The 12,635-nt window shown below is 33.1% G+C and overlaps 1 protein-coding gene across 1 annotated transcript in view; it reads left to right on the plus strand.

Moving 5' to 3' along the window:
• barr (non-SMC condensin I complex subunit H) overlaps positions 1 to 12,434 on the plus strand; it is a 111,949-nt gene extending 99,515 nt beyond the window's left edge. Inside the window, exons 12-13 of the mRNA XM_089093873.1 lie at positions 2,621 to 2,716; positions 10,607 to 12,434. Coding sequence (XP_088949999.1) covers positions 2,621 to 2,716; positions 10,607 to 10,834 — 324 coding nt within the window. The 3' untranslated portion in view covers positions 10,835 to 12,434. The remainder of the gene's footprint in view (positions 1 to 2,620; positions 2,717 to 10,606) is intronic.
• Positions 12,435 to 12,635: the final 201 nt, after the last annotated feature.

Genomic DNA, 12,635 nt, shown 5'->3' on the forward strand with positions numbered 1-12,635 from the left:
GGTGAACGACCAATACTTGAGTATTGCTCATCAGCATGGTATCCTCTTAATATGCTGTTCATCCTCTTAGTAAATTGAATAAGCTTAATAAGCCGTATCCTCATAATACGCTGCTTAATAAGTTGCTCATCAGTATAGTATCTTCTTAATAAGAGAGATTGAACAAGAGTAAAAACAAGTGCAACAGAAAGCTGTCAAAATCTTACCTTAGCTGAGATATTTACCATACGACTACAGAATGTGGAGACTATAATTGCCTAGTTTTCAGTTGTGATGTCACAGATGGTCTAATAAATACCAGGGAACACCACTGTGGTATTGTGGTATTTGGTAATACCACTTTAACTCACTCCTCAACTTTTACTAAATATAGTAGTGTCCGTCAGCAACAACACAGCACATACCCACCATGTCCATAGAAAATATTAGGTTTCTTTGTTCAGCCGTGTTTGGAAGACTCATAACGACCGCCGGAAACAGCGGCGGCTATCAGAACCCAGTCTTTAAAATTTTGATTAGCCTCTATAAAGTCCCATTCTAGGTCTTATTATAATTCGTTTAGGGAATATTTTTTGTTATATTAACTGTTCTTGTGACCTGTGTGTTGTCGGAAAGTGTGTTTTAGCATTTCTTTAATTGTTATAACGTTTATTGCAACAGTATTTGTAAAGCTTACCGCATTTGCTATTAATAAATAAATTGTAAAACTGTGAAAAACGCAAAAGTTTGATAGGGAACATGAGTCACAGGACAAAGGGAATGTGATCATTCGGCATCATTTATGCTTTCAGCATAGAACCGGGTTTGAATTTGCATTGCAAGGTTGATAACATGTATTTTCCTCGCTAGAGTTTGTTTTGTGCCTGTCTATGTCAACTGGGAATAGTAAACTGACCGATTTTTTTTCCGGCTGTTTAAAGTTTAATACTTTAATGCTATTGAATACTACATTAATCAACTATCAGGTTTAACTCTGTTGATCAGTTGATTCTAATGCTCCTTACTATCGTTTAACACAAACAAACCACTGTTAAAACACACTGTTAAAACACTGTTAAAACTGTTAAAACCACTGTTAAAACCACTGTTAAAAACACTGTTAAAACCACTGTTAAAACACTGTTAAAACCACTGTTAAAACACTGTTGAAACCACTTTTAAAACAATGTTAAAAAAACTGTTAAAACACTGTTAAAACCACTGTTAAAACCACTGTTAAAACACTTTTAAAACCACTGTTAAAACACACTGTTCAAACACTGTTGAAACCACTGTTAAAACACTGTTAAAACCACTGTTAAAACACTGTTAAAACCACTGTTAAAACACTGTTAAAACACATATATCATTATGACTTTGCCGCTTAAATTTATATTTCCTGTATTGACAAGGGAGTCAAAGGACCTTTCTGTCCTCAATAGACGACAAAAAGTCTATATCAAGTCGATATTTACAAATCGAACTCTTTCCGTGCCGACGGAGAATCAAATGAGAACGTAATATTTCTTGTCGTGTCGACAGAGATGCTAATTCCAACATGGCTTAAATTGGAACAAAGCTTCTTGTATGTATATTGTTTTGAACTAGCCTAAATTGGATTATATTTAGAAACTGGGTGTGGTCAACCTCCTAAAAGCCAAATTTTTGCTTGGATATGTGGGCCTTCTCTGTACGTATCTTCTTCAGTAAAAATTGAACTCTCGATTTTTCCTAATTTTTTAAAACGTATATGGTTATGTAAGATTTAACTCAACCAATTTAAGAGTTTTTTTTTGTTACTTTTTGTTTATTTGGTTATTTATTTAAGTTTGGTGATTTAAGTATACGTTGATGCTTTAAGTTATATATAATTTTAAAGTAACTAGAGAAAAATTTATTCAACGACACATATAAAAAAAAGTAGTGCATACTCTTGTGAGGAGTGGAGCAAAATTGTTTTACCCCGTTCCCTGAAACCAAAATTACAGATGCCATTGTCCCCCTCCCCCCCAAAAATAATTTAAGTTTGACTTGATCGCCATCTGTGAGAAAAAGAGGGTATTCTTACCAAAAAACCCATAAAGCTAATTTTTTAATGAAAGCTATTGAGTGTGTACAAATTCTTTAAACTCTATTTAAAGCTCACTTATCTTCAAAAAACATAAAACAACATGATTTCGTATACGGATCAATGAGGTCCGAGTTGCGCAGGTGAGGATCTCCTCATACTCTGCCCTCGGCCGGAAGTGCTATGCGCGGTTGCGGGAAAATCATCGACACTTGCCTTCAGGCATAAAATTGCATATTTCCTCTAGGTATGGGAAAACAAATGAATGATTGTAAATGTACTCCGGAGAAACACTTCCCTTTAGGCGTTTGCCACCCGCTGCATTATGTAGACGTCAGAGCAGTTACGGAAACTTACCACTTATAACTATATAGTTGTAAATCACGACTTTTGACACTAGTAATATTAGAACCATAAAGTTGTACTTTCGTCCCCTCTAGAAGCTGACGCAACATAGAACTGTGGGGTAGCTTCAACTTAAATTAACATTGAAGCCTGCTCAATATTGAGGGTTAAATGCTGCTTCTATTGTCTTGTTGAGAAAATAATAACGCTATGTAATTGCTGTTTTAGGTACAAGCTATAGAAGTTGGCTACGCAAGAACTGCCAAAAAAATGAATATGAAGAAGTTGAAAACCGCCATGTGGGCCATTCTCACAAACCAAACAGTAAGTTTCTTTGCATTTAATTGATTGGCTAAGTTAGTTTGGATGCAATTGGCTAAGTTGCAATTTGGATGCAATTGGCTAGATTTAATTGGCTAAGTTAGTTTGGATGCAGTGCTTTAACTTTTAGTATTTTAGTACTAAATGGCTGAATTGGTTCGGCATTGAAATGAAAGCATTTGGAACGGAATCGTGACTGCAGTAAAAAACAGTAAGGCTTTAAGTACTTATGAACGGATTTGGCCCTCCTCTCTCGAGGAAAATTTTGGTCAAAAATTTTGGTTTTTAACACATCGACTTTTTTGGTGGTATTTTGTACTTTAGAGGGGCATGATCTTTTTTTTGACAAATTAAAAGGCTTATTAGCATGGTTGAATGACTAAGCTTTTTGGCCGGTTCGTTTTGGCTGAGTTGACTGGCTTGCTTTATCCTCTGAATTAATGTTGAGCTAACCAAATAATATATTTTTTTTAAAACCAAATCTATTTTAATTAACTTGCAATATTGTCACAACATAATTAAAACATTTAGTTTAAAACAACAGTTGCGTATATTTTGTTGGCTTTTGTTTGCCCCGAAGAGGATGGAAAGCTCACGAGACAGGAATCTTTGACGCTGTGACAAGAGTCTAATAAAATTGTAAAATATTATTGTCACTGACAGTAAAGGATTACTCAGCAGAGCTAGAAATATTTTGATAGAGCTCTGGATTTTTTGCAACTATGAAGATTGATGATTTGAAACTCTGTTCTGGATTATAAAGTAGTAGTGGGACTAGGTTAGTCTTCTGAACATGGGCTAGGTAAACCTACTACCTTTTGGCAAAAGTGGTTCTTTTATCATCAGTCCAATGTAAAGCAAAAGTAAAAAGGCATATATAAAGAAAAATATAATATTTTTATACTTAAGTCTTAAATTTTACTGGGTTTCTCTAGATGGTGTTGGTTTCTTTTTCAGGAATTTTTTTCCCTTTTCTCTCTTAAGGTATCATCTCGAACTCAATTATCATTAATAAGAACTAATTATTTGTTAATATTTTTGTTCTAAACGAATAACTTATAAGCATAAGCAAATCATATTACAATAACTGCAAAACGGATTACAGCATAATATTTGCCCCTTTAGTGTGTTATACGAATTTTAGTTGCTTAATTTTTTGCTAATGGCAAAAGAACTAAGGTATGTTCCAAAACTGAGTTACCAGCATTATTATTTTTTTTTCTAAGACAACGGATATTACAAAACTAAAAGTAATTGTATTACAATAAGGGCAGAACAGATTACAATGTTAGCCCCTTTTATGAATTATAACCATTTTAGGGTCTAAATTGGTTGTTAACTGCCAATTTAGGTGGAAGGTAACTAGGAATAATTAATGGTTGTTACATATGATTGAATTCTGGAACACATCCCTTATTCTGGAACGCTGGAACTTATCTGGAATACATTCATCTGAATACCAGTCCCTCCAAATTCAGACCTTCAGAGAGCTGTCTCTCCTCGATCATAGTTAAACGCATTCTAAACTGTTCTGAATTATATAACAGTCTAGGCTAATCTGCAGAACATAGGCTAGTTAAACTAGTACTCTTTTGGCAAAAGTGGTGCAAAAAAAGTGGTGTAAAGCAAAAGTACAAAAAAGCAAAGTAAAGCAAAAGTGTTAAGAAAAAGGCTAGTTAAAACTAGTACTCTTTTGGCAAAAGTGGTGTAAAGCAAAAAATGGTGTAAAGCAAAAGTAAAAGAGCGAAGTAAAAAGAAACTAACATTTGTGTTTATGTTTTTGTACTTAACTATGCTTTCAGGGCGTAACTTGTAACCCTAAACCATAAGTTCTGAGGGACTTTTCCAACCTCCTAAAGCCTTTTTATGTGATGTTTAGACTATTTTGTTAAACAGCAGTCATGAAGTGTCTTGGAAAAAACCTTGCAGTGCTGAAATCTTAGCCATGATGATAAACCCCCCACACCCCTCAGCGCAAGGGTTGTAAGTTATGCCCTTGGGACATATAAGGTTTTTTATGGATAGCGTTGTCGCAGAAACTTCAAAAAGGGCTCAATTTCTCTCAACCTTTCTCAATCTCTCTCAAAATCGCTCAAAAAAGATTTCATTTTTTTTTTCAAAGTTGGCCGTCTTGTTGAAAGTTTTACTCGTTTTACCGGGTAACGCTAGATGGCGTTGGTTGCTTTTTCAAATTGTTTCTTCTCTTTTCACTCTTCTACATTCTTTTGGTGTGTTCTACAGCTTAAATATCATTAACAATAATTAATTTTTATTATTTTTGTTTTAAGACAATGGATAACACTAAATTAGTATTACTACTAATTAGTAGCATTAATTAATAGCTACTAATTTAGTAGCAAATTAAGAGTGTCTAACACAAAACTTAGAGTAACTTGCATTAATATAAATGCAAAATGGACTAAAATATTATCTCTTTATGTATGATAAGTATTTTAGTGGTTAAATTGATAGTTATCTGTCATTTTAGGCTGAAGGTAAAAGAAATAACTAACTATCAATAACGTTAATTGAGTTCTGGAACGCATCCCTTATTCTGGAACATATTTATTTTTGATTCCAATTCTTAGAAATCATTTTATCGTTATATGACCTTTAAATAAGCTGCGTATCTTGCGAAATAGCAGAATGTCTTTGAAAGCTGTATTTGACTTTATGGAAAGTTTATTGTTTGCGTATTCTATTGATGAATTCCATTGATGAATATTAATCAATATTTATTGATTAATTAATTTGATAATTGAATTAATCACATACAGCATATTCCAAAGCTGTATTTGGTTTTTATGGAAAGGTTATTGTTTGCACATTCCATTAGTGAAGTTGCTCTATAAAATAATATTTCATAAATATGATGTAAACTTCAAATTGGATTGAAACAAATAATAAATTATCAAATATAGTTCATAATACAAATTAACATCACATTAGGCCTATATAAAGAATTCTCTATATTAAGTTGTTCCATAAATTATGTTCTCCATTAGTAAAATTGTTCTACTAAAGCTTAAATCAACAAAAATGTTCTAGTATCACCAAGGATATATGTATTCTCAAGATAATTAAATATTTTTTTTTTCAACTGAAACTAAGGAGCGACATTAAAACTTGAAACGAACAGAAATTATTCCGTATATGAAAAGGGCTGTCCTCTCCTCACCGCCTCGCTCTTTACGCTAAAGTTTGACTCTGTGTCACAACTCTACTTTTTAAAACAATAAAAACTTCAGCGTAAAGAGTGAAGCGTTGAGGAGGGGGCAAACCCTCAGATATACGGAATAATTTCGTTTCGTTCTAAGTTTTTAAGTCGCTGCTTGCTTTCAGTTAAAAAAAACTTGTTTTTTATTTAATTTCTGAATGTTTTTCAGCTAATGCAGATTCGAATTTGGCTCACCGTACATGAACAATTAAAACAAAATTTGCATATTAATTTTGGCAGATTTATTCCGGATAAGAAGGGTTGTCCCCTCCTACCTAGCAATACCTTGCTATTTACGCTAAAGATGTTAGTACTTTTAAAAAAGATTCAAATTCTAATTAAACGCCCCCCCCCCGTTTTTCAATTGTAGTAAACAGTCAATCTTTAGCGTAAAGAATAAGATATTGAGGAGGGGGCAACCCTGTATATATGGAATAATTTCTGTGTTTTTCAAATAATGCCGGTAAATCTGGCTCACCCTCTGTGAAATATACCCCTCCCCCTCACGGAAAAATCCTCTGGGGAAATTTCATCCAACGTAAAGTGCCCCCCCCCACCGTCAATTTTCCTCCAGATAGTTCCATCCTCGCTGAGAATCCCCCCTCCATGTAAAATTGCTTGCGGACGATTGACCCTGAAAAATCCTCCTTGGCACTCTTTCATTTGAATAAGACTTTAATCTCTAATCGGTTTTTCGATCACTCCAGAAATACCCCTTTCCGTAGAAATTATTTCCCAGGAAACAAAACACGTGGAAAAAAGCCCCTGGATAATTCCCCCGGAACATCTCCACATAAAAAATTTGTCAAAGAGAATATAAGACAATTAAAAAGAATTTCCTATAGCAATTCTGTCACCCCCTCCCCAGTGTAACGTTTACCCTGGAATATTCACTCCCTAGGAATTTCCCTCGCCAAGGAAGATTTTTTTCTTAGAAATTCAGCCCAAGCACAACCCCCCCCCACCCAAAAAAATGTCTGTATACTTCCCAATAACAAATTCTATACGCAAACAATGGGCGAATTTCAAAACTTACTGGCCTCTCCCCACGGACTGTGGGGGTCTATTTTACACCTAAAGACACAAGTATTTCGTCTTTCAACTATACTGAACAAAATGGTTACCTCAAAATTTTGGTCAGATCATTTTGGGGAAAAATAGGTGTGGGAAGGGGTCCAGTTGCCCTCCAATCTTTTTTGACACAATAAAAGAGAACTAAAGCTTTTAAGTTCCGTTCGAACGCACCATCTTCTGATCTTCTAGGACTATTATTTCAATACGATTACCCCTGAAAAAAAACACGCATCCATGATCTGTCTTCTGGCAAAAATAGCAAAATTCCACATTTTTGCAGATACGAGCTTAAAACTTCTATAATAGGGTTCTCTGATACGCTGAATCTAACGATGTGATTTTCATTAAGATTCTGTGACTTTTAAGGGGTGTTTCCCCTTTTTTCGAAAATAAGGTAAATTTTCTCATGTTCGTAACCTTTGATGTTTAAGACTTATTTTAATGAAGCTCATATATTTGAAATCAGCATAAAAATTTGATTCTTTTGATATATCTATTGGTAACAAAATTCCGTTTTTTAGAGTTTCGGTTACTATTGAGCCGGGTCACTCCTTACTTACAGTTCGTTTGATTTCGTTTGATTTACCACGAACTGTTTGGTTTAAGTAAGGTAATTCAAGAATCATTTAATTTTGTAAGTGACTAAGAACCAGGGCGTGTTCTTAAACTCAGTTACACTTATTGATAATTAATTATTTATTATTATTCCCATTCGAGAATAACGAATAACTCACAACTATAAGCAATTTACTATAAGAACAGACTGCAATGTTATCCTCTTGACTGCCTTTTGGGAATTTAGATCATAGGCATTTTAGGCTAAAGGCTATAAAGAATAATTATTATGATTAATGATAATTAATTAGTTGTTATTTTTGGTTCCAAGACAATTGAAAATGCCTAATTATAATAAATTTGTATTGCTATAAGTGCAAAACGCACTACAATGTTAGCCCCTCTTGTGTATTATAGGACTTTTAGGCGCTAAGCTCGTTGTTATATGCCATTTTAGGCTAATGAGTGATCATAAATTATTATTGTTTATTTGACTCCAAAACGAACGATAATCAAACTATAAGCAATTTATTTTACTGTGAGTGTAAAACAGACTTCAACGTTAGCCCCGTTTATGTATTATAAGCATTTAAAGGACTAAATCTGATGCTTTCTGCCATTTTAGGCTGAAGGTTGTAAGAAATGACTAAAGATAATTTATTAGTTTTTTTTTCGAGACAAGGGATAGCACAAAGTTATGTCCAATTTGTATTATTACAAGTGCAGAACGGATCACAATGCTGGCTTTTGTGCGTCAAGAATTTTAAGGGCTAAAATATGTTGTTCTGAATCATTATGGGCTGAAGGTTGTAAGAAATGACTAAAGGTAATTTATTAGTTTGTTGTTTCGAGACAAGGTCTAGCGCAAAGTTATGTCTAATTTGTATTATTATAAGTGCAGAACCGATCACAATGCTCGCTTTTGTGTGTCAAGAATTTTAAGGGCTAAAATATGTTGTTCTGAATCGTTTTAGGCTGAAGATTGTAAGAAATGACTAAAGATAATTTATTAGTTTGTTGTTTCTAGACAAGGGCTAGCACAAATTTATGTCTAATTTGTATTATTATAAGTGCGGAACCGATCACAATGTTGGCTTTTGTGTGTCGAGAATTTTAAGGGCTAAAACATGTTGTTCTGAATCATTTTAGGCTGAAGGTTGTAAGAAATGACTAAAGATAATTTATTAGTTTGTTGTTTCGAGACAAGGGCTAGCACAAAGTTATGTCTAATTTGTATTATTATAAGTGCAGATCACAATGCTGGCTTTTGTGTGTTAAGAATTTTAAGGGCTAAAAGATGTTGTTCTGAATCATTTGAGGCTGAAGGTTGTAAGAAATGAATAAAGATTAGTTTGTTGTTTTGAGACAAGGGCTAGCACAAAGTTATGTCTAATTTGTATTATTATAAGTGCAGAACCGATCACAATGCTGGCTTTTGTGTGTCAAGAATTTTAAGGGCTAAAATATGTTGTTCTGAATCATTTTAGGCTGAAGGTTGTAAGACATGACTGAAGATAATTTATTAGATTTTTGTTTCGAGACAAGGGCTAGCACAAAGTTATGTCAAATTTGTATTATTATAAGTGCAGAACCGATCACAATGCTGGCTTTTGCGTGTCAAGAATTTTAAGCGCTAAAGGCTGAAGGTTGTAAGAAATGACTAAAGATAATTTATTAGTTTGTTGTTTCGAGACAAGGGCTAGCACAAAGTTATGTCTAATTTGTATTATTATAAGTGCAGAACCGATCACAATGCTGGCTTTTGTGTGTCAAGAATTTTAAGGGCTAAAATATGTTGTTCTGAATCATTTTAGGCTGAAGGTTGTAAGAAATGACTAAAGATAATTTATTAGTTTGTTGTTTCGAGACAAGGGCTAGCACAAAGTTATGTCTAATTTATATTATTATAAGCGCAGAACCGATCACAATGCTGGCTTTTGTGTGTCAAGAATTTTAAGGGCTAAAATATATTGTTCTGAATCATTTTAGGCTGAAGGTTGTAAGAAATGACTAAAGATAATTTATTAGTTAGTTGTTTCGAGACAAGGGCTAGCACAAAGTTATGTCTAATTTATATTATTATAAGCGCAGAACCGATCACAATGCTGGCTTTTGTGTGTCAAGAATTTTAAGGGCTAAAATATATTGTTCTGAATCATTTTAGGCTGAAGGTTGTAAGAAATGACTAAAGATAATTTATTAGTTAGTTGTTTCGAGACAAGGGCTAGCACAAAGTTATTACTATTGAGCCGTATCGCTTGTTTTTTTTTATTGTTTTTTTTTATTACGTATATGTCATTACGTATATGATGGGGTTCTCCCCTTAGTCAATACCACGCTCTTTAAGTTAAAATTAAAAAAAAAATTTAATTCACTACCCCCTGAATCACAAAGGCCGTTTAATTAGAATAGATAGCCCTTTTTAAAGTACTAAAAAAAAAAAAACTGTAGCGTAAAGAGCGAGATATTGACTTGGGAGAAAACACCCTCAAATACGTAATAAATTCTGTTCGTTTTAAGTTTTAATGCTGCTTCTTACTTTCAGTTGAAAAAACTTTTTTTTTTAAAATTTAATTTCTGATCCTTTTTTAAATAATGCTTGGAAATCCGGCGCCCTCTTCATAAAAATGTCCCTTACCCCAAAGAAACATCTTCCACGGAAAGATTCTCCCGAGTAGCACAAAATTTGTATTATTATAAGTGCAGAACCGATCACAATGCTGGCTTTTGTGTGTCAAAAATTTTAAGGGCTAAAATGTATTGTTCTGAATCATTTTAGGCTGAAGGTTGTAAAAAATGACTAAAGATAATTTATTAGTTTGTTGTTTCGAGACAAGGGCTAGCACAAAGTAATGTCTAATTTGTATTATTATAAGTGCAGAACCGATCACAATGCTGGCTTTTGTGTGTCAAGAATTTTAAGGGCTAAAATATGTTGTTCTGCACCATTTTAGGCTGAAGGTAATAAGAAAGAAAATGGTCATTAATGATAATTTAGTTTGAAAAAAAGCCTCGGTTAAGTAATTACTTTATTTCGTCTTTTTCAGGATAATTTACGTTTAGATGCGCCTGAATTACTGCCTATATCAATGTCTAAGCCAACAACCTTCGCCTCATTATACAAAGAAGTTAGGAGTGTAATACCCAATCAAATGAAGGAAAACTTGTCAGTACATTTAGCGTTCGTCGGCTTTCTTCATTTAGTGAACGAACATAATTTGGAATTAGAAAAATCTCAGGACGATGTTCGAATCACGCAAGGGATCACAATGTGACGATCTAGGAAATTCTTCCTCAATTGTCCAAATTTATTTCATATTTTGTGTCTCTTTTTGGAGCTTTTGACCAACTTTGGTTAAAATTTTTTTGCCAACGTTTCAACCCTGCAATTAATTTGGAACTGCTGTTCGTTTTAAGTTTTCTATTATCTATTTACTTCTCGCCAAAAACTTTTGTTCTTATACATTGTACTAGAATATGTCCGATATTTAATGTGTCATTACGCCCAAAGCTGCACTTATTTTTGGGAAGTACTTCTCGTTTTAAGTTTGCTAGTTTTTTCCCACCAAAAAACTTTTTATAACACCAAAAAAAAAAACGAAGTATGTATTTTGTGCCGAAATATTTCCGATACTTAACGCATCGCTGTGCCCAAAAATACTCGGAGGCGTGGCCAAATGTGAGTTATTCTCCTAATGTGAGTTAATGTGAGTTATCTCCAAATGTGAGTTATTCTCCTCCTATTAGACACTTAATGGGCCATTTTCACTGGGCGCTTGCCTTATTTTATATATTAAAAATTGATTTGAGAAATTATACAAAATAAAAGCCTAATATCCAATCAAATGAAGGAAACTATCTGCACATTGCCATGTTCCTTCGCCCCTCCTCCAATTGTCTTCCTCCTCCAATAGATTTATTCAATATTTTTATGTAATCCTCCGTTTGTAGGTTTTTTATCTGATGGGACCGTTGTGAAATGCGAGTCCCTCCTCGAAAATATTTTGTTCAATTAACAAAGATCAAAATCTTCAAAGGAAGGGGGGGGGGAGAACACTGTTACTTGTTTATTATTGGGATTTCTTCAAAATGTTAATATAATAAAATATTCACTATCTCAGTGTAATTTGGGACACATTAAAAGCTTATTGTCTTGAATGTGTGTGAATATTTGGTACTTGAAAAGTCCTCCTTCATTGAAAAAAGAAAAGGCCAAAAAAATTTACAATTTAAAAAAAAAATGGAATTGCTTATTTTATCATTTGAATTCTAGAAAATTTGATGCATATTCAAAACACGATTTGGAAAATATATATATATATATATATATATATATATATATATATATATATATATATATATATATATATATATATATATATATATATATATATATATGTGTTTTTTTATATTAAAAAATATAAAGTAGAAACGAAATAATTCATGATTAAATAAATTAAAAGGCTTGCGTAAAGGTAACCTCGGTAACCCTGTAATCTTGAAAATGCTTGGAAATTACTTAATTGCTGAAAAAATCAGAATTGAACAAATGACGAGTTTAAATTCCTATGATTTCGTTAAACCAGTTTTTGGGATTCTGTCTTGCCTTTTTTTTATTTCTTTTTTAACTTATTTTGGGAACAGTTACGCCCTCTGAAGAACCGTATTTCAGATTTGTTTTGATAAACTTGTACGTTGTCACTCTTAGAAAATATATTTTATGCTGTTCCTATTATTTTAAAATAATGTGTCATTTTTTACTTTCAATCTTTTGAATGTTGAGTTTCAGATTTTCGACATAAGATTCACGTTCAGGTATGAAAAGCCTTTATTATGTACATCTGTGTGTATATTTATATCGAATTAAAAGGCTATATGAACGTTTGACGCAAAACCTTAGTTATTTTTTATGTTTTTTTTTTGAAGTACCAAGGACATAGCTATCTTTCCTTTGGTTGTTTCAAAATTTTAACCTTTTTAGGGTAGTACCACACTTTCCTCAGTATTGCCACGTTTAACCCTGAAAAAATCCGAACATCAATAATTTGTTGTTTTTCAAAGACAACAACACTTTCA

Source organism: Artemia sp. Qi Xiang Cuo, chromosome 9 (genome assembly GCF_049724085.1).
Source record: "Artemia sp. Qi Xiang Cuo chromosome 9, ASM4972408v1, whole genome shotgun sequence".
Classification (NCBI taxonomy): Eukaryota; Metazoa; Arthropoda; class Branchiopoda; order Anostraca; family Artemiidae; genus Artemia; species Artemia sp. Qi Xiang Cuo.